This window comes from Lycium barbarum, chromosome 1, assembly GCF_019175385.1.
Source record: "Lycium barbarum isolate Lr01 chromosome 1, ASM1917538v2, whole genome shotgun sequence".
NCBI classification, from domain to species: Eukaryota; Viridiplantae; Streptophyta; class Magnoliopsida; order Solanales; family Solanaceae; genus Lycium; species Lycium barbarum.
The window spans coordinates 13,090,126-13,114,318 of record NC_083337.1 but is presented as its reverse complement, the minus strand read 5'-3'; the positions used below and the strand labels follow the sequence as shown (position 1 = coordinate 13,114,318).

The 24,193-nt window shown below is 34.2% G+C and overlaps 1 protein-coding gene across 1 annotated transcript; it reads left to right on the top strand.

The window, feature by feature from the left end:
- Positions 1–16,247: 16,247 nt before the first annotated feature.
- On the top strand, positions 16,248–17,111 carry LOC132609754 (uncharacterized). The gene is made up of 2 exons (XM_060323894.1): positions 16,248–16,683; positions 16,729–17,111. Exons 1-2 carry the CDS (start codon positions 16,248–16,250, stop codon positions 17,109–17,111), a joined length of 819 nt encoding a protein of 272 aa, XP_060179877.1.
- The last annotated feature ends 7,082 nt before the right edge of the window (positions 17,112–24,193 follow it).

Sequence of the window (24,193 nt, the reverse complement as noted above, 5' to 3'; positions counted from 1 at the left end):
GGTGTCTTTGTCCTTCATTTCAAATTTTACAAATGCAATCAAGAGATATAGCAGTTATCTGAAATTTCTATTTGAGTGCATATAAGAACATTTGTTGAATGACTCATTATATTTTGAGAGTAAAACGTTATTTTGCTATTTACACGTGGATAGCGATGGAACTCTGCGTCTTTTATAGTACGTCTCGAACGATTTTTTCCTTTCCAAAACTCTATCACTTATTTTATTGTTAACCATTCTGTGCTTGATTGATGACTAAGTATAGTTTTTAGTGTTATCATCTTTATATAAACCAACGTGCGTTTGGATATGATTTAGTTGAAGTTGTAAGAAAAAAGATATAGAGGATATTAAAAGTTAAAATTGTACTTGAACATGAATTTCATTCTAGAAAAGTTAAAAAGTTTTGAATGCTTATGTATGCTACTACAAAGACATCAAAATAGCAATATAGTTTGTGTAAGTTATACTACTAAAAAGTAAATAAAATTTGTAGGTTTGTTAGACCTATAAATCAATTAAAATCAAACATAAAAACAAGTTTTTCAGCAATTTGATTTTTCATATTTTTTATTTTTCAGTCACCTGAAATATAAATTCAAGTCATTTTATTTTATAGAACTACATTTACAAGTTTCCAAATGTTAATATAGTAGCATCACAAGCATCTAACAAGAATCAAATAAAATAACATCTATTACGAATATCTTTATGTGAGAACATTTCATTGTGAGACATGATCTTGTTTTTCTTTTTTATAAAATCTAATGTTAATCTTACTTTTGTATGACCAATTAAGCTAAATCAAAATTTACCTTGACAAAAAGACAAATGACTATATAGAATTTCAATATAAATGAATACAGAACTCTTGATGAAACTGACAGTTATATAAAAAATGGTCGAAATCACTATCTTAAAATTAGGAAAGACATATGAAGTTAATACATTTTAGCTATAAACATGAAAACGCAGAGATCAAAGTGTTTTAAAGACATTGGATAAGAAAGTGAGCATACACTCAACCAGTGGCAGAATCAGGATTTTTACTAAGGAGGTTCAAAAACGTAAAGATGTAAACACATGAAGAAGTCAAGGGGGTTCAACATCTACTATATATACATAAAAAATAATTTTAACCTTATATATACAGTGTAATTTTTCGCCGAAGGGGATTCAGGTAACCCCCTTGGCTTAACCTAGCTCCGCCCCTGCACCCAACCCTTTAGTTCAAGCTCTTAATCGCAAAAAGAAAAAGGATCTTTTAATACTTTAAACATTACGTCCTATATATGGACATAAAAAATAAGTTCAGACGTCCATTGAAAAAATATTCCTGAACAGCCCTTGAAAAAGTGTCCTTTTTAACTTCAAGATTTTCTAAACCGATGTGACTGGAATCAATAAATTGACTATATGAATTATCACCTATATGGATATGCCACATCTTTAGCTATGTTTGCACCAATTCATAGGTCTTCGAAACAACTTTCTTCCATGTGAGTTAGGACTAGCTCGTCCTCTTTTAACACCTTTACTACACCAATAATATCACACATACAGACCGAAACATCTGCTGGTCAACAAATTATTTTTTCAAGATTTTCTAAACCGATATGATTGGAATCAATAAATCGACTATATGAATTATCACCTATATGGATATGCCATATCTTTAGTTATGTTTGCACCGATTTCATAAGTCTTCCAGACAAATTTCTTTCATGTGAGTTAGGTCTAGCTCGTCCTCTTTTAACACTTTTACTACACCAATAATACCACACATACAGACCGATACATCTCCTGGTCGGCAAAATTTCAAATAATTTTTTTAAAAAAAACTTTATAAATTAATCCCTTTAAATGTAAAGCTACGATCTAAAGTAAGGGGACTCAAGGTTTTGACTGCTCAAGTGATATTGATAGCTATGTTATTTAGGAGCTCGGAACTTTTTTAACCCAAAAAATAACGTTTGAAACCAAACTAACCCCTAAAAAAAAAAATCAAACTAGGCTTCACCCACAGAATCTATGCGTGAAATCCTCTTTTCCCCGACCCCAACCTTTGTTCTTTGGAAATCAAACTCAAAATTAAGCTTTTTTCTGTACTTTGACTGAAGATTAGTCACGTTTCAAAACACTGGAATATAAATATTTTATATAGAACTTAATATTTTTTTAGCGTAAAATAATGTCGGCTCATTACATCAAGTATACATATATGTTTGGATCGTCGTTTTAGGGGTTGTAAAGTGCCTCGAAGTAAGTTTGGAAACTTGTTATCTTTAAGTTTTAGGAGTTGTAAACTTGTATTTACACCCCATGCTTAATTTGACTACACGCCATGCATGCCAATTTTAGTTTTTTTTATCTCATATAAAGGACCGATTTGACAATACATCATGCATGCCAATTTCAGCTTTTTAATGACACATAAAAGACCGATTTGACAATACATCATGCATGTCAATTTCAGTTTTTTTATGACACATAAAGGACCGATTTGGGAATACATCATGCATGCCAATTTTAGTTTTTTTTATGACACACAAAGGACCGGTTTGACAATACAATGATGCATTATTTGACCGTTTTATCAGACATTAATTCATATTGCGCAACATTTCAATGCGCAATACAAGTGTATTTATACCCCATGCATGTCAATTTCAGTTTTTTTTATCACACATAAAAGACCGATTTGACAATACAATGCATGAAATGACGAAAATAGTGACTATTGCGCAACATTTCAATACGCAATAGGGGTCAATATGAATCTATTAAAGAAGAATGTTGGGCGAGGTAAAAACTCATCCATTTCATAAGTTTAAGTCTCTTAAGTCATTCAAAAAAACCTCTCTTAAGTCATTCAAAAAAAAAAAAAAAAATCAAACTTCATACAAAAAATAGCTCAAGATATTCCATCAGTGAGGGTTTCACTATATTGGGATGGTATTATCCTTGAGGACTATAGTACAATTCGTTACAATAAAAGACCAAAAGTTCATGTTAAATGTCCACTTGAAATGTCTTATGAATCACTAGTCACTTACATACATAAAAAAAATGAACATTAGTCCAGATGAGTATGGAATCTCTATAACAGGCAGATATCCACAATCCGTTTTCCATGGTATAGTGCTTTATGGTATGCATTATATCAATGATGATGATTCTTTGAGGGATTTTTTGAATGCGCCAGAAGAATATAAACATTTAGTCGCCATTAATGTTCTTGAGATTTATGTTGAAAAGATACTCCGAGAGGTCCCTCAAGAACAGCCCAGTCAAGTTAACACTTATGGGGATATTAGTTCTTATGGGGACATTTTGAGTGGCCAGGTGCCGCTGGAAAATCTAACCCAACAATTTAATCAAACTTGGTAAATATGCATTCTTATATTATTATTTTGTGTAGTAGCACGTATTTATTGTATGTATTGGTAAATAACCATTTTTAAATCTTTGTAAGGGTTATAAACCTGATACAAGTAATATTGGGCAATGATCTCAATTTAGTGGAGCAGCTCATTATTATCAAAACTCTCAATTCAGTGGAGCTGATTATTATATTAATTCTCAGTTCGGTGCAGCTGATTATTATCAAAACTCGCCAGTGGTACCAACTGTGGATGTTGGACAGTCCTCTCAGTTTGGTGGAGTTGATCATTCTCCACACCATGCTCATTCTCAATATGTGTAGGTTCATCACCTTGATGTTAAATAATATATATATATATATATATATATATATATATATATATATATATATATATATATATATATATTTGAATTTGGAATTTAACATATGTTTTTTATCATGTAGAGGAGGCTTTTCTTAGATGGCGCTGATTGCCCAAGTTATGTGGATACATCAGAGAGTGATGGCGATGAACCAGCTAATAATGCAGAGGTAACCGATGATGAAGATAGTGAAGGGGATGAAGAAGATACGCATTTTAGTCCCCCCCCCCCCCCCCCCCCGAACCAACCAGAACCAGCTCACCACCACGTACCACCTCCGATAGAAAAAAACCTAATTCCTGACAGCCCAATGCAGTGGCATTCTGACTATATTCCGTATCTTGACAGTCTACAAGGCCGTGAGGATACGTTTGTCTTCACCAGAGATGATGATCAAAGTCGCCAAAAAACATGGATTGAACCAAAAACTCTCATGACTGATCAATGCGTCCTTGCAAATGGAATGATGTCCACCTTAAAAAAGGCGTTGTAAAGGGCTGTCAAAATTTATTGTATAAAGGATATGAGGGAGTTTAAGGTTGATGACTCAAACAAATCGGTATGGAGGCTGGTTGGTAAGCGAAAGACTCAAGGTTGTCGGTGGTTGCTTCGGGGAATTGTTCAACCTGATGGTCTGTGGGAAATCACAAAATTCCACCAAAGCACACTTGTGATATGGGACAAAGTCAAGCAGATCATTTTAATTTAGTTATAAACCTGATTGCTCATGTGTTACTTAATGACATTGAGAAAACTCCAAGGAAACTTATCTGACCTAGTACATTATATATCTTATAGCAATTAAAATATCATTGCTAAATGTTGTTTGTTTAAACTTATGCAAGATGCCTATCAAAACTTGTATTAGCATGGTCCACTCCAAATATGGTAAAACCATAAGCAAGAGATAGGGATTTCTTAGGCGTAGACGTGCTTTTGAGATGATCTTTAGAACTTGGGAATCCTCTTTTCGGGCGTTGCCGTGGTATATGGCGGCTCTACAACATGCTAATCCTAGCACTGTTGTACAGCTGCGACTTTTAGAGGGCAGAATTTTTGACTTCGTCTTTTGGGCATTCAAACCAAGTATTGATGGTTTTAATGTGATATCGATAGATGAGACACCTGTATATAGCCGATATGGCATCAAGCTCCTAATTACAGTAGGTATGGATGCCAATGGGTCAATATTCCCTCTTGCTTTTGCAATTGCTGCCAACGAGAGCAACTCGAGACATGGGGGATGTTCTTGACTCATCTGAAGACTCATGTTACTAGGGGTCGTCAGGGCATATGTGTCCTATCGGATCATCATAAAGGCATATAGCACAATATGCGTACTCTGGAAGGGTGACAACCTCCACATGCTTACCATCAAGGCACTTAAAGGCTAATTTGCAAACAAAGTTTGGAAATGGCACTGTAAACAAATTGATATAGGGGGCTGCGATGCAATATCAACAAAGAAAATGGGCTGCAAACATGGAGCTGCTAAGGGAAGTGAGTGAAGAGGCATATGTTTTGTTGATGAAATTATAAGTTGAAAAATGGACGCTTTATGCTCACAACGAACAGCTCGGAGTATTTCAATAGACTCCTCAAATCTATTCGGGGACTACCTGTCACCGCAATGGTAAGACTAACTTTCAAGCAGGTCGTGCAGCGGTTTGCGGATAGGACAAGGCAGGCTAGAGCCATATTAGCCGAGGACGGAACATGGATGCCAAAGCCCTACAAAAAGATGGAGCACCATAGAAGAAAAACAGAGGGTCACCGCATGACGTTGTTCAACGAGTGTATGAAGTTAGAACGGGTTCTTACGACGGTAAAGGAGGAAACAAACATATCATTACTGAGAGTACAAGATCATGCACTTGTGGTAAGTGGCAAACGTACCACATGCCATGTTCTCATGCAGTCAAGTGCTTTGAGAGAATGGCCAAAAATGTAACTGATTATGTGGCGGGGGAATATAAGGTCGTAAATTACCTTAAAGCATATTTCGGCCACCTCCATCCCCTTGGTAATCAAGCTTATTGGCCAGCCGCACCGTTTTCTATGATTGTGAACAAGGAGCATATCCATAAATTGGGAAAAAACAAGCTAACCCGTTATCCCAATCAAATGGATGTTAGAGAAAAGATTTACTCTCGCAAGTGCTCGACATATAAGCAATTTGGGCATGATAAGCGTTCATGTGGGCAAAACTCCCGTGGTGGCAGCACATCTGGAAGTAGAAGAGTGTCTAGAACTTGATTTTTTTTAAGTATATTTTAATTTAATGATGTATTTCGTTGCTAATGCAATGAAATATTTTTCAATTATTATGAACCTCTCGTATTAGATGAACTATTTTAAAATATTATATTTATTTTTACACATTCAAAAGGTGCGGATTACTCAATACAATAACAAAATAAAAAAGACATAAAAGAAAAAAACAACCTAATATAAAGCATATTAATTTTTTCTTTTCTACCTTTCTTGAACCAGAAAAGTACTTTCATAGCTTTGAGAGTAAAACAAAAGAGATTAATCAAAACCCTATAAAATATGACACTTAAACCTAAATATAACAAGTTTTTAAACTTACTTCGGAGCACTTTACAACCCCTAAAACGACGATCCAAATGTATATGTATACTTAATGTAATGAGCCGATATTATTGTACGCTAAAAAAAATATTAAGTTCTATATAAAATATTTATATTCCGACGTTTTGAAACGTGACTAATCTTCGGTCAAAGTACAAAAAAAAAAAATTAAAGATAACATGTTTCCAAACATACTTCGAGGCACTTTACAACCCCTAAAACGACAATCCAAACATATATGTATACTTGATGTAATGAGCCAACATATGTATACTTAATGTAATGAGCCGATATTATTGTACGCTAAAACAATATTAAGTTCTATATAAAATATTTATATTCTGACGTTTTGAAACGTGACTAATCTTCGGTCAAAGTACAAAAAAAAATAATTAAAGATAACATGTTTCCAAATATACTTCGAGGCACTTTACAACCCCTAAAACGACAATCCAAACATATATGTATACTTGATGTAATGAGCCAACATTATTTTACGCTAAAAAATATATTAAGTTCTATATAAAATATTTATATTCCGGTGTTTTGAAAAATGACTAATATTCGGTCAAAGTACGGAGAAAAACTTAATTTTGAGTTTGATTTCCAAAGAATAAAGGTTGGGGTCCAGGGAAAGAAGATTTCACGCACAGATTCTGTGCGTGAAGCCTAGTTTGATTTTTTTTTTTTAGGGTTAGTTTGGTTCCAAAAGTTATTTTTTGGGTTAAAATGTTCCGGACTCGTTGTTTAGAGTGGACACAGGTTGGTATCGGACATATATTAAGGGCCCGTTTGCATGTGAAATTTTCCAAATAAAATCTTAAAATAGCATTTGGTAATTTTTCTAAAACTTTGTCGAAGATGAGTTTCATGTTTGAAAAAGTGATTTAAGCTAGGGCTGTGCATATTAACAGTTAAACCAATAATCCGAATCGATTATTGGGTTATTTTGTTAATGGTTCAGGTTAATGGATTACTGGTTCGGGTATCGAGTGGTGCCTTGTGGTTATTGGCTTATTAGGTCGGGTCACGGTTTGGCCATTTTTGTTAACGGCTGTCGGGACCCGATAACCGTTTATTTAATTACAATTCTACCTTTTTTATATACAAAGTCACTTGACTAGATTTAGGGTTACTTGATTTCCACTTCATAAACAGTGTCTCAAGTCTCAAGCGGCGATTTCACTTGACTAGTAAACATTGCTTGTGAGAAAAAAGGGTACTAAATTAGCAAAAGGGCTTTATGTTTTGCATTTCATCACTTTCTGGTTCTGCTTGACTGCTTTTCTTGCATCTTCTTTGACAACCGCAAACAAGTACTACTAAGTTATAAAGTTTATTTTCAAAATTTAGCTTTAGTATTAAAACTTCCAAGTTTTCATGGTCTTTTGCTTTACCTTGGAAAGAAAAGAAGTGGGCCTCTTTTAAATCTTCTACATTCTTTTCAATTCTCACTTTTGTTTCTTTGTTTTTGTATTTATCTTTCGTTCAAAATTGTGCATGGGTTCTTTGTTCTTGAAAACTTTTTGTGTAAAATCTTAACGGTTAAACCGATAATCGAACCGATAACAAACAACAACCGATTAACCGATAACCCATTAATTGATATCTTAATTGTTCTTTAACGGTTTAATATGTCTACAAATCGATAACCAATAAGTTGAACCAATAACTTTGAGACCCGAACCGAACCGACCGATATGCAGCCCTAATTTAAGCCCATTAAGTGAAAAAGTCTTTTCTCTTACAATTTTATTTTAATCCTTTTTCAAGTTAATGGCGTGTCCAGATATAACTTCAATTTTTTAATTTTTTTTTTAATATAATTTTTTTTCAAATATCACATTTTGTTATTATCTTATATAACAAATAAAAGAGATATTCTAATACGCTGCTAGTCTCATGTGACGTATTAAAAATAAAGCATCGAAAATTAATAGAATCATACCTGCACCAAAGAGAAATCGAGATGATGTAGACGATTTTAAAAAATCTCAATTTGATTATACACAATAAAATAATTAAAAAATTGGCATGATAAGATTACAGTATAAAGTTTAATGAGAAAACATAGATTATTTTAATAACTAAAACAAGTCATCAAATTTTTAACTTTCATACTTATTTCTTAACTCTTACTATATTTTAACGGACAATTATTATCCGGTTTATTCTCTTCTCCTTTTTTATATTGCTTAGTTCAAATGCTTTTATATCTTTACTTGATGGTTTCTTTGTCTTAGAAAGTGACATGTTCACATTTCAGCTCTTTGCTTTGCTATTAGTTTATTTTAGTAGATCTTTTGCTTATTACCAAAAAAAAAAAAAAAAAAAAAAAAAAAAATCTTTTGCTAGATATTCTCATGCCTTTTCATTATTAAAAATACAAGTTGATTTTTTTTTTTCGAGTGACCGTACCCATTATTCTAGTGAATTAGGTGTACCGTTATAATCTAGACTAGAGTATTTGTCTGTGGCAAGTTGTTCTCCTTTGAGGGTGTTAATAAACACAGCAAATTGTCCTATCGAATCATTTTTGTGTAAAAAAGAAACAAACAAAATGGGTGTACCTAATAACATAGCAAATGAAAGTTCGTTCTCTACAGACGGATTCAGAATTTAAAATTTATGAATTCTTATAATACTCTTAAATTTATATACAATAAATACTCTTAAATTTATATACAATAATTACTGATTTTACAGTCAAATAAATATTTAGTAAAAATTATAATATATTAAAAGAGTCTGCGTAAAAGTTACCGAATACCCGTAAACTTATAAATTGTACACTGCAAACACCAAGTCATGGTCCATGCCATATGCATATTTAATAATGGCAAAATTGGAAATTTATCTGAAGATGTTCAAAGTTTGAAAGAGTAAATATAAATATCTTTGACAAATGAGTGCACCTTAAATGCTAAATCAAATTACGTACTATTTAGTTAACTCATTTGTTTTTGAGTTGAACGGAATATATTTATTATGAATCGGCATTTTCTTCTCGACTAAGTTGAGATATTTAATTTGTATTTGGTACTTTAGGAAAATATTTCTCCATTGAAACTTTAAGAATTCATACGAGTTACTCATAATTAGATGAGAACATGTATTTTCATAACTACTTCCACTAAAATCAATCATAACAAGACACCAGATTTTAACAAAATCAGAAGTTCTAAAAAGCACTAGCTATTGTTCGTCAATCCATCACAACTTCCATCATACGAAGGGAGTTCAATGTCCAATTATGAAACCCTTAGAAAAAAAAATAGGATAAATCGAAATATAATTGGTACACCAATTTTTTATTTTTATTTTTAAACTAATGTGCTAGAGCTATTCACATAACTTTTTTTTAGTGAGGAGTACTTTGCTTCCAAATTTAATATTGGGAGATGATGATTCTTCTGAATATTAAAAAATAAATAAAAAGAAACTAATGTGCTAGAGCTACTAATTTAAGAAAAGATTTAGCGAGGAGTATTTAACTATCTTTTTTCAGTTAATGTATTTCATTCCACCATATTGATTCAATAAGTTGCTCTAATTTACTGTATGTAGAATTTAATCGTAAATATTAGTTTAAGAGATTTTCAAATTTTCCTTTAATTTGTGCAAGCGGATCTGCAACAATTATAGCTTGAGTTACAGGTCGGTTGAAATTATCAAAAGACAAATGAATTCCTTGATTTCCATAACCTAAATATACTCTAAAAAAAAAGGCACAATATATTTTCTTTGCAAACCCAAAACGTTATAATATTTTTATATATATATATATATATATATATATATATATATATATAAAGTATTACTTTTTAACAAACAATATTCGATTGACGACCCCCATCATTTTAGCTCCGCGACTGATATATAGAGCCCGTTTGGATTGACTTATAAGTTGGTCAAACCAGTTTATAAGTCATTTTCAACTTATTTGTGTGTTTGGCAAAAATAGAAAACAACTTAAATTAAGTTAAAAAGTGCTTAAAATTAGCCAAAACCAAGAAGTTGCTCAACCCCAACTTATTTTTTGTTGGCTTAAAAGTCATTTTGGTTTGACCAACAACTTTACCCTTTTATCCCTTATATTTTCTATTAATTCCAGTATTACCCTTATTTCTAAAAACCCTTTAAGTACTTTTATCCAAACACGTAACTGTTTATTTATAAAATAAATTTCAGTACTTAAAAAGTACTTTAAGCACTTATGCTTAAAAATCACTTTTTTTTTCAGCTAATCCAAACGGGCTCATAGTATCAAATCCAAGAGGCAATGTAACGATCCTAGAAAACGGATTAACGAAGGCACACTTTCACTCTCTCTAATTTCATTTAATTCTTCCATTTGTTGTTATTTTTATTCAATTGTTCATAGTTTTTCCACTGGTGTCATATTCCGATTCCCACAGATTTAGTATAAAGAGACATTCTGTTTTCAGATTTGAAATTAGAATTACAAGTTGAAGTTAGAAGTTTTATTCAAGATGTCATAAATAAACATATATTTGAAATTATGATTTGAAATCGCATGTTCAAACAACACCTTAGTTAAAACATAAATGATTTTTTGGATATTCAAGAAGGTATTAATTGTTCTTTTCAAATTTACTTTTATTTAGATTAGAGAATTTTTATATAATCAAGAAATCACACTAATTGATATTACTCTCTCCGTCTCAAATTATTTATCGTGATTATTAAAAATAATTGTCTCAAATTATTTGTTGTTTTAGAACTTCAAGGCAAAGTTAATTATTCCATTTTATCCTAAGTAGAATTTGGTCATTAATGGAGATGACACCATAAATATAGTAAATATTTAATAGAGAGATAGTATAACTTATACATAAATAAGGTAAAGTAGTCAAAACTCCCTCCTAATTAATATTTATTAAGAATCGTGTAAAACAAAAAAACAACAAATATTTTGAGACGGATGAAATATTATTTAATTAAGGGTAATTTAGTAAAAACACCTCTTAAATTATAGGAGTGGGTGATTTTTCAAGGGATTGTGCCCAAAATAAAAGCACCATATAATATGGATTGGAGAGTGTAATTAGATAAGCACTCACATGCACCGTGACTTTGAAATAAATCCGAGAAAATAGTCAAATGAGCCCCCAACGTTTGGCCGAAATCCCAAGTACACACCGAATTTTTGCGGGGGTCCTATCACCCCCCTAGACATTCTAAAACCAGAATTACTACCTCCTTAAATGCTTACGTGGCATTACGTGGCAAAGTGAGTGTATTACACTCTCCTTGAGAGAGTGAACACCTACAACAAATATTAAAATTTTATTTTTAATTTTTTTCTTATATATATATATATATATATATATATATATATATATATATATATATATATATATATATATATATATATATATATATATATATATTATTTTATTTTTTTTCCTTATTTTTTTTTCTAAAAAGACCATCTCCGCCACCACTGCTCCTTCACTCTTTCCTCCCCTTTTCGGTCACCATTAGCTCTGCCAACGATTTAGCTCTGCAAAAGGGAATTTGAGAATTTGAGAATGAGTATGGTTCACAATTGGAGAGACTATCTCAGACTTCACTGTTATCCTCTTGAGAAATATGCTCTTGAATGGCCTTCTACTCCTTCCTCTTTCACCTAGCTCTTGAATGGCCTTCTACTCCTTCCTCTTTCAGGTGAACACCAATTAATTACTCTTTAAATGTTTCTTCTAATTGTGTTAATGTGGCTTAATTGTTAATTCATTAGTTTCAATTTCTGCGCACAATTTCCGCCCATCACCTCCATTACTTTCATCCAAAGTCCAAACACCATCAGAGACGAAGCTCACCGGAAAATACAGGGGTGACCGGAAAAAATAAAAAAGGACACAGAACACCCTGGGAAGACACAAAATATGGCCAGATCTGACCCTTCTGAGGTGAGTTCCTGCAAAAGACGAAACAAAGAGGCAAAGTTGTTGTTGTGACGCCGGATTCCAGCTAAATTTCGCCGGAGCAACCACAGAGATGAAAATAAATTGTAAAGGAAAAGAAGGGGAAAGGAGCACAGGAGCGTGGTGGTGCCATTTGGGGTTGTGGCTGGTAGATTTGGGAGGGTCGTCGTCGACGTCCTCCGGTGGGGGTGGTCCGATTGGTCGAAGAAGAGACAAAGAGAGCCAACAATGATCTTTGGGAAAGGGACGAGAGGGGAATAAAAAAAAATTAAAAATTAGAATTATAAATCAAAAAAATAATAAAAATGAAATAATTACACGTGTCAAGAGCGTGTGGACAAGTGCCTGTTAATAATTGGGGGTTGACATATTGAGCTGCCACATCAGCAAAAAAGGGGCATTTTAATACTCTAAAAAATTATCCCGGGGGTAATAGGACCAACGCAAAGGTTAGGTGTGTAGTTGAGATTTTGGTTAAACGTTGGGGGGTATTTTGAGTATTTACTCAAATAAATCCCAAAGCGGCACGTTTGAAATTATCAAGACGGTCTACCCGTCGATTTTATTTTACAATAAAGTTCTTTGACTTAATACAAAGTTTGAAATGTTAATTTGACTCAGGTTTCATAATATTAAAATTCTAGTTGAAATTTTTAATTGATAGAGATAATAGAAGATTAATGTTTTCCCCGGATCAAAAAAGGTGTTCACTTAGCCCTTTTTTGGGTAAAAAAAAAGTATCCGCTTATTAAATCAAGAAAGAATACCTTGTTTTTTCAGATTTGCTCCTATTAAGTGTTATATAATAAAATCCAAATGTCTATTTAGTTAGGGGTAGTTTAGTCAAATTACCTATTTTTGTTTAGGAATTAGTATTTTCTTAAGGGATGTGCAAATGACTAAGTGAACTCTTTTTTTGATCCGGAGGGAGTACTTTATGAATAGTTAAATTAATTTGATATGCTTTTCCTTGAGCTGAGAGTCTATCGGAAACAACCTCTCTACTTTTCAAGGTAGGGGTAAGGTTTGCGTACACTCTATCGCCCCCAGACCTCACTTGTGGGATTACACTGGATATGTTGTTGTTGTTGTAAATTGTCACGACCCAAATTTTAAAGCCGTGAAGGCACCTACACCCACCCGGTAGGCGAACCATCCACAACCGATTAAGTCAATTTTAACAAGTATATTATGCGGAAATAAATAAATAAAGTCATTTAAGAGTCATAAATTAAGTTTTATAATCATACATATGCGGAATAGGTACAACCACCCAAAACCTGGTGTCACTAGTGCAAGAACCCCTAAGAAACTAATACAAGTTTGAGATAATAGCTAATACACTGTCTGAAACAATGAAGAAGAAGAATTCGGTGCCATCGATCGGCTAGCAGCTCACCCCGAATGCTCCAAGGCAGGCTTCTCAACGGTCGCCGAAGCCTTAAACCACATTAGTGCTAGGGACAAACTCTGTACACCAAAAAAATGTGCAGTAAGTGTAGAGTGATTACAGGATTGTGTACTCAGCAACATTGTCGACCGACCCTAACAAAAACGGAGATGAGGGTTGGCCTACAATTACTACTTCCACACTTAACCATTATTAGTCCACAATAACAATATTCTCAATAATCTCAATAATATCAGGTTATAAGCCTAGGTAAAAGCTTCTAATTCACAAGTCCGTCAAGTTTTCAAGCAAGCTTTAACATAAACAGGCAACACTCAAGTAAATCAACAACCAAAAAATCAAATTAGATAATGTGGTATGCAATGCAATGCAAGACCTTTTCCATCTTCCGGTACACACACATTCGAACATTAACGAATCGTGACTCACGGGGCACTCGCAAGGTCCATATACCAACCCGAAATTCTTAGATATCCGAGATCACATCGGGTCTCAGCCATTTTAGTCTTCCAATCACAATACTTAGCCCCCTAGGCTCCAAATCAAAATACTCAGCCCTTAGGCCCACATTACCTGTCATCTAGCCAAATTTGGCTCAAAATACTCATCACTCCATCCGAAATCATTTCCCCACAGACCTTTCACAATTAGCCTCAAATGCACATGAGATACTATAATAAGCATGAATATGACATGCAACACAATAAGCAGTCAAGCTAAGCAATAAAGACTCAATCTTTAGCTTTGATCCACTTTTAAACGAGTATTTCAGGAGTGATGAGAACATATAATCACAAACAAGACAAGTATAAGCATAGAAGAAATAAATAAGGGACCTCATATCCCAATCGTAGACAAAGATCAATCTATGCTATCAGCTAATGCCCAAAGCATGGCATTCAGATAGGACTATACAAAGAAAAATATGCAAATACCATTATCATGGCACCAGTACCCGATTCAAGTGCTCGTCACCTCACAAGTAGCGCGACCCCCTTAGTTACCCCATTAACCCCTCTCTATTACTCCAATTAAGCCTACCATGACGCTTAAGTTAAGGTTCACAATCTCAACATGCCTGATTTGAAGTTCGAAGCTCAAGCGATCACCACATGGCCTTGCCCTTCTTCAAAGCTTTCGAACGATCCCAAACATTTAAAATATGAAATCTACGTAAGTACATGGGTCTGTAGACACCAATATTGCTATGATAATAATTCGGGTCCAAAAAGTCACACAAAGTCAATTCCGAGCCCCGAAGGGTAAAAATTTTAATTCCGTTGCAAAAACAGGTCCAATATAGTCAAAATAGTACTCTACAAGCTTAAACGAGTCCAAGGATACCCATATTGCTATACTTTGATCCGGAACCCAAAAATGAACCCAAAAAGGTAACCCCAAGCCCCAAGGGTAAAACTGAAATTTTATTTCAAAATTGGTTTACCCATAGTTTAATTAGTCTAAATCTAGAAAACCCATTAAAAAATCCTTCATCTTGATCCTCAAATCCATGGTTTACCATTTTAGAATTACTGGCAGGAGTGGCCAATCCATCCGGTGGACAACCTCCACCGGTGGTCCCTGAATCGAGCAATACATCTATACCTACTAAAATTCCTTTGAAACCTAACACCATTCAAACCACTCCTATAGATTTGCCTACAGGGAAAACCACAACCCAAACATATGCCAATTTATTGAAACCATTTACGATTGATACAAACCAAGTTGAGATCCCTACCAAATATGTTACATATGTCAATGGAGAACCATACATTGCGTGGAAAACTACAGAGATACAACAAATAATTATAAAGGAGAAATTACAATATGCAGTGATTGGTAAATTTTCATATGATAATATTGACATTAAAGAATTACGTAAGGTGATTCCAAATCAATGTGGAATCAAAGGTGTTCCTATTATTGGACTGCTTGATGAGAGACATATATTGATCCGACTGAATCTCTTGGAGGACTATGTGAAGATGATGTCCACACCTGCTTACTATTTGAAAGTATATGAAAGGTATTGCCAAATGAGACCTCTTATTTCGGACCCTTGGTTCAATCCAAAAGAAGAAACATCCAGGGCAGTTGCTTGGATTAGTTTTCCAGAGCTTCCTCCCAATTTTTTTTTTGCTAGAGAAGTTGTCTTCTCTATGGCCACATTTGTTGGAAATCCATTGACTGTTGATTTGGCCATAACGAATAGAACACGACCAAGCTGTGCAAAAGTCAAAGTAGAAGTGGACTTGTTAGCAAATTTACCCAAGAGAATCAACATTGCCGAAGAAGATGAATCAGGCATAATCAAATCAAAATGGATTAAAATTAATTATGATTACTTGCCTAAGTATTGTAAACATTGCAAATTGCAAGGCCATGAGGAAAGTGAATGTAGGGCACTAAATCCAGAACTTGCCAGAAAATTTAGGGAGGAAATAATGAAAGAAAATGCTGAAGTTGTAAATGATGAAGTACAGAATAGAGTAACCAATAAAGGAAGAGGGAGAGGATAAAATCAAGGCAAACAGGAGTGGATGCTGAGGAGGAATAGATACAAGAAGGATAAGTCTGGTGTACTTATTGGAAAGGTGGATACATATGACAAAAAAGATGATGAGCTTATCATGGAGACAAGCAATGCTTTTGAAGTGCTAAATGATATTGAGGAGAACAAGCAAGATGCTATGGCAGGCAACACAAGTAATCAAGTGGATAAACAAATGAAAGAAATTGAAGAAACATCAAAGAACTGGCAAAATTGGACTCCAAATCCAAATGGCAAACAACAGCAACAAGGAGAGAGATCAAATCAACAGTCAGTACCAGTTCTTACCAGCAATAAGTTTGCAACTTTAGATGATAGTAATGAGCAACAGTTGGAAGGTGAATTATGTAAGTCACAAGCAGTGGAGCAAAGGGAGAAATCCAATCAGCATATATTACCAGTTACCCCCAACAAAGATATTGCAAGTAGAGATAAGAAACAATAGGAAGAAGGTGAATTGTCACAATCAGTGAAAGAAGTACCTGCCCAGAAAGATAAGCAAGATGAGCCTCACAACGCAGACAATTTTCAGAATGAAGGGCATCAAAAAGAAGTAAATGAGGAAAGCTTCAACAACACTCATAAATCTGATGCAAAGAAGGATGGAAACGAAGCAGATGCACAGATTAGTGAAGAAACACAACATAGCAGTAACACAGAAAATATAGTCAAGCACACACCTGAGAGAGCATCACCACCTAGTTATTCATTTGATAGTCATGCTGTAATATATCAGAGCAACGTAAATACAAAGCAAGCAAGGAAGGAACATATGCACAAGACAGGTAACAATGAAGGTGATAAGATGGAGGACCAAGAAATTGGTAAAACTAACAGGGAGATGGTAAAGTAGAATTTCAGGTGTGACTTTGAACAAGTGCCTATGCAGCTTCATGAAGCGGGGAGGATTCACGAGGAAAAAAGATATTCTGAACAAGAACAAAAAGAATTTCAAGAACTTTAAGCAGAATTAGAAGACAACTCTATGGACCAGAATTATGAAAATGCTGCTAGACAAGGGGATCTATCACTTCAGGAGATGGAAAAACTTAAGAAAGGCTCTAGCAAAGCAAGGAGTGTCGAATATAGCAGTTTACCCCCGGGGTGACAACAAGACATAGACAGGCTAAGCAATCTAGTTTCCAATGATAGACAAAGTCCTGTTTTGGAACATTAGATCAGTTAATACTCAACAATCTTTTGAGAGATTAACTGATTTAAATAGGAGAAATTACTATGCTTTAATAGCACTAATGGAACCTTTGAACCATTTCTCCCATGCAGATGATACAATTCTATTTTGTTCAGTAGATAGAACATCTCTAAGGATGATCGTAAAAGATTAAGGAAGTATGAAGCTGCTTCTGGGCAGATGATAAACATGGAGAAGAGTATCTTTTATCTACATCACAAGGTGGAGCATCACATTGAAAGAAGAATTCAAAGAATTACAAATATGAGAAGGGGCATTTTTCCATTCACATATTTGGGTTCTCCTGTGTTTTATGGAAGAAGGAAGACCATATACTTTGCTGATTTGGGAAAAAAGGTAATGAAAAGGATGCTTTCATGGTAGAATATATTTCTCTCATTTGGTGGTAGGTACATTCTCATTGCTCATGTCTTACAAACTATACCAATATATCTGCTATCTGCTATGAACCCTCTATCAGGGATAATTAAGCAATTGCATAAGATGTTTGCAAAGTTCTTCTGGAATAATGCAATAGGGAGTAAAAACAAACATTGGGTTGCATGGGATAAACTTTGTTTGCCTAAAGAGGAAGGGGGAATTGGATTCAGATCTTTAGATGATATTTCTAATGCTCTTTTTGCTAAATTTTGGTGGAATTTTAGAACTTCACATAGTTTATGGAGTGCATACATGTGGAATAAATATTGTAAAAAGATGCATCCTGTGATAGCACAGGGCAGGGGAGGCTCAACCATATGGAAGAAGATGATTGAGTTTAGGGAACAGGTCGAACATAACATCTGGTGGCAGCTGAGGGATGGTAGTTCTAGTTTTTGGTTCGAAAATTGGACCAAACTAGGTGCTTTATACTATGTGATCCCTGAATCTAATATGGAAGAAAAAATAGAGGTGAAGAACTTTGTAGAGGCTGGAAGGTGGAGTTTGGAGAAATTGTCTGAATTTTTGCTTGAGGATATAGTTCTTCATATTCAACAATAAATTCCAGTACCTAATGGGGATGAAGGAAATCACACCTTGGTGGCAGTTGACTACAAATGGATCCTTTTCAGTTAAATCATCTTGGGATTTTATAAGGCAAAGAGAGGAAAAGAGGGAAGTATTCAAATATATATGGGATAAAAGAGTTCCAACAAAGATTCGTTTCTTTATGTGGAGGGTTTGGAAAGGAAGGATTGCTACAGATGACATATTGAAGAGGATGCAAATTGCTCTTCCTTCAAGATGCTGGTGCTGTTCCAATCAACAACAAGAAACTATGTCCCATTTATTTCTAACCTCTCAAATAGCTGAAAAGCTATGGAGAATGTTTGCTTCTTGTGCAGGTCTTATCATTGAAGGAAGGCAACTGAGTCAGGTGATACTATCATGGTGGACAACTGAGGTTAGCCCAAAGTTGCAGACTATATTCAGAGCAATACCAACAATTATCATGTGGGAGATTTGGAAAAGAAGAAATGCCATCAAACATAGGGCTAATGTTACATTTAGCAAATTACAATATCAAGTTTTACATACTATTCATCAGTTATATAAAACTCGATACCCCTGGCTGTGTAACATTCCCATGGATTGGACAGCTTTGGTCCAATACCTAGGCAACTACAAACCTAAATTGTTTTATGCCAAAGTATTATGGAACAGACCCAATCAAGGAATTCTAAAATGCAACATAGATGGGGCTAGTAGAGGAAATCCAGGAAGAAGCTTCTATGCTTTTTGTGTGAGAAATCATAATGGAGATCTTATATATGCACAAGCATAGGAAATTCACATGACCACAAATATGGAAGTAGAGGCAGTGGCAATCAGGCAAGCTTTAATTTATTGCAGAACTCAACAAATAACAGGAATACAGCTAGAAACTGATTCAAAGGTTCTTCAACAAATCATTCAAAAACAATGGAAAACCCCATGGGACTTCATAGAAGTGATAGAAGCTATTCAAAGGGATATGATTCTTTGTCAAGCACAGATAAGACACATTTTCAGAGAAGGGAATCAATTAGCTGACTGTTTGGCTAATTTTTCACTAGAAAATAGTGGGAAATTTCAAGCAGCTCATTTTAATGATTTACCTACAACTGCTAAGACGATTCTTAATATGGACAAAGCACAAATTCCATATTTAAGGATACGAACCAGGCGAATCCGGATCGAATGAAGGCAATAAGAGATAAAAATCCTAACTTTTTGGGGTTACATCTAAACACATTGCAAGAACATTCATGGAAAAGGCTACAAGATCAGCTCAAAGGAGATACAAAACGTACCTATGGGTTCGGCAAAACATTCAACTTGATTTCTTCAACGAAAGCTACCATGGATTCTGAGCTGCAACAGGGACACATCAACACCAATCAACTGCAAAGAGGACCAAGTCTTACAAAGGAGACGACTCATATGGAGATTCAAGCTCAGATATTCAATAGAAGATACAGGAGTTGGGATCGATTTGGGGATTTTTGGAGAGAGAAGCTCCTAGCTCCTGTTATGCTTTTCATTTTCCCCTTTTCCCATTGTGTTGTGTTTTATTTGATTTGGAACACTATTGTGTTTTCTTATTTTTTAATAAATAAAAGATCCACTAAGTCATCTTAGTGGAGAATGACTTAAAAAAAATCCATGGTTTACCACTTTTCAACTTTTGGGTTTAAAACCCTAATTTTTCCTAACCAAACACGGATAAAAATGATAACCAACAGAAATAATCATGTGAAACACCAAAAAAAGGGGTAGATACTTACCCTCTAGTTGAGATGAGAACACCACCGCAAAAATCACCTCAAACGGAGCTCTGGAACTCAAAATATTCTCAAAATACTAAATACTTTCATTTTTTTTTTTTACAAAACACCAGAAAACTAACACCAGCAAAATTTAGAAAAATGACCATATCTCCCTCATACGATGGAGAAACATGATGATTCTTGTTGCTATAGTTTTGAAATTACGATATGGATCTAACAGTTCAATTGAAACACAAATCAAAAGTTGTTTGCTCAATGTGGTACCCTTTTTGCTTAAAATGATGTCGAAACCGAAAACAAACACCATACAATCCAAACCCATCCAAAACTCTTCGGAATCTAACCAAAATTTGTGGACAAGTCCAAAATCATCATACGAACTTTCGCAAACTCTCAAAACATTCAAACGGTACCTTCTTGACCGTGGTCAACTCCAAATCACCTCAAAAGCTAGTTTCTCAACCAACCACCTAAATCACACCTGAACCTCACAGGAACCGAACCAATGACTCGACTAAGTCATGAATCATATTCCGAACCTAATGGAATCGATGAAACTTCGAAAAAGATTCATTTACCCCAGGTGTTGACTTTGGTCAAACTTCTTCATTTCTTAACTTAAGGATTTCCAAAATGTCTGTTTCCTTACCCAAAACCCACCCGAAAGCTTCGGGAATCGAGCCATCCATTCCCGTAAGTCATAAAGATCAATGCGAAACTAACGAAACAAACAAATTTCAGATCCGGGTCTTATTTCTTTCTGTGATCATCTTTTCACCATAAATAGGCATATTCAATGCTAAAACCGGTTTAATTGTCAAAAACCAACCAAACGAACTCTAAAATTAGCTCAGTCAATTTCTACAGGTCATGAATAATATTTCAAATCTAACGAAATCTTCAGAACGCCAATCAGAGCACGTTTTCCCAAAATAAATAATTTATCCAAATAATTGAATGGTGGAATTTCCAGAGTGAAACCTTCTCCCAAAGTGAATCAAATGATATCCGCTGGACTTCAAATTTGACAAGCAAGTAAAAATAATTATTACGGAGCTTCGGGAATAGACGACACACAAAACAGAGTATCGGGTCTCAAAACGATCGATCGGATCGTTACATAAATTAATTTAAATTCTATTTTGTAAAATAATATTTGTTAATAAAGTAGTACTCCCAAAATGGAAACATATCATTTAGCATTTCAAACACTAAAACTGAATCAAATCGCCAATAAAAAAAGAACTAGGAAAAATCTGGACCGAATCAAAATCATCGTTCTCTTTCATTTTTTACGATACTCTTTCTTTATTTGTATATTTCAAAATGAATGACATCTTTATATATTTTAAATTAATTTAATTTTAAATTATTCATTTTATCTCTATTTAAAATAAGAATATCATGATGAACTTAATACCTTAATTTTGTTTAAGTTAAACACCGTTATAAAAATTAAAACGAACTGAATGAAAACACGAGGTTGGCGAGTTCGATCAAGAAAGGGGACTGTACTATGTGGTCAAACCTCGTTAGTGTTAGGGTTTGCCCTGAATTTCCTATCTTATTCGGATTCTACTATAATTGTGTTTTATTTGAAGAATGTTTACTTTATGGAAAAGATTTCCTTGGTGGAAAAGATCTCTTCCAACAACAACATACCCAATGTGATCCCACACCTTTCTTGGAAGAAAAATTACGACGTCTATAAATTGAAGATCCGTCTCTCACACAAAATAACACAATAGCATCCACAATGTATTCATTACAGAGTCTTGTTTAGGGAGAGATTATTCTCTCAATAGATTTATGCCTTTCTATATTAGATTTTTCAATATGTAGGTCACTTGACCAAATCATATTATATTATCATGCCATATTAGTATAGTTTTCTTTGTCGTCTTATTTATCGTCGTTCATGGTTTGTAATTATAACCTTCCGCATGATGCCCTGTTATTTCGATCCCAACAAGTAGTATCAGAGCCAAGTTCAACAAGGTTGAAGACAGATTCAAAGTTGATTCAAATCAAGTCGCAGTCTATTGACGATAATGAAGATTTTTATCCGCTAAGTAAAAAAAAAAAAAAAAAGAGTCTGAGGTGCTACATGTGGAGGCGAACTTTCAACCATATTTTCAACATTCGTATCATGCTTATTTCAAATGCTTGGGCTCCAATTCTTAAGTCCTGCTTACTTTTTAACGCATGAGCTTCAATTTTTAACCCTTGCTTAATTTTAATGCTTGGACCAATATCAACCCATGTTTACTTTTAACACATGGGTTCCACTTACAACCTGTGCTCACTTTTAACGCATAAGGCTCAAATTTACAACCCATACCTACTTTTAACTGGCAAGCACATGTGTTGAAGATTATGTGAAGAATGAAGATGCATATTATTTTGCCAGAAAATTCAAGCCAAGAGAAGATTTGTTAAGGTTTGCCCTGAATTTCCTACCTTATTTGGATTCTACCATAATAGTGTTTTATTTTAAAAAGGTTTTGTTGGTGGAAAAGATCTCTTCCATATTTGAAAAATCATTTGTTGGGGGAAAAGTTTAGGACATCTATAGATTGAAGATCCGTCCCTCACACAAAATAACACAATAGCATCCACAATGTAATCTTTAAAGAGGCTTATTTATGGGGAGATTATTTTCTCAATAGGATTTATGTTTTTTTATATTAGATTTTCCAATATGTAGGTCACTTGACCAAACCATATTATATTATTATGCCATATTAGTATAGTTTTCTTTGTCGTCTTAGTTATCGTCGTTCATGGTTTGCAATTGTAAGCTCCGCATGACGCCCTGTTATTTCGATACCAACAGTTAAATCAGTTAGATTTGCGACTAATTCGGACATTCACTATTTTTTAGGGCCAACTATTCGTACCATTGAAACAAACCTAGTACTCCATGCATCTAAAATTATATGTCGCCTTTTTATGTTACACGCTCACGAAGAAATATGAATTAAGAGGGGTATTTGACTAACTTTACCGTTATTTATGTCGAAGTTATAATCTCTCTCCATTAAATGCTTATTCTATTTATGTGACATCTTCATTAATGACAATTCGACTACGGGTAAAATGGAGAAAAAATAATTAATTGTGCCTTGAACTTCTAAAACGACAAATAATTCTAGACAACTACTTTTAGTAACCAAGACAAATAATTTGAGATGGAGGGAGCATGTCTAGTGTTTCTTTTATCTGAAAATAAAAAATAATTTCTTTAGGCTAAATATTTATTTTCTTCGTCAATTTATGTGACACTATTTCTTTTTAGTCAGCTCTAAAAATACTACTATATTTTTTATATTTAGTACTCCCTCCGTCTCTCTTTTTTTTTTCTTTTTTATTTTATTTATAATCATGGTGTCTTGGCCATCTTGCGCGCACTTCGACTAATTTCACGGGATACCTACCACCTCCCATTCAGAGGCAAATCCAGGATTTCAGGAGGATGAGTTCACCTTAGATTTAAAAAAAAGATGCAAAAGTGCATTTTAGTGAGATTTGATCCTACAACCTAAAGGGATTAAACCTAACACTTAACCAGTTCTCTACTCAGTCTAATTTGACCATGTATTCCTTCAGTTATATTAGATACGCTTTAAGGATTATATACATAATATATCGAGTTTAGTCGGGTGACCATGTGTTCACGTGACCCATTTTTTACCCATGAATTCGCCTCTGCTCCCACTAGCAACACATACCAAGTAACTCTATCCACTAAGGCTAGGATGACAAATGGGAAGAAATCACCTAGTCATCATGCTTAACTTTAAACATCTCATTTTTCCCTTACTACATTGATCTTTAGACACACAAATATCGATAACTTGTTTTAGGCCACAAGTCTCAAAAGTATTTCTTTTAGAAGTAGTTTGGTACACGGTATAAGGTGAGATATCCTAGCACTAACTTTGAGATTAATTTTGTACCATGTTTGGTAGA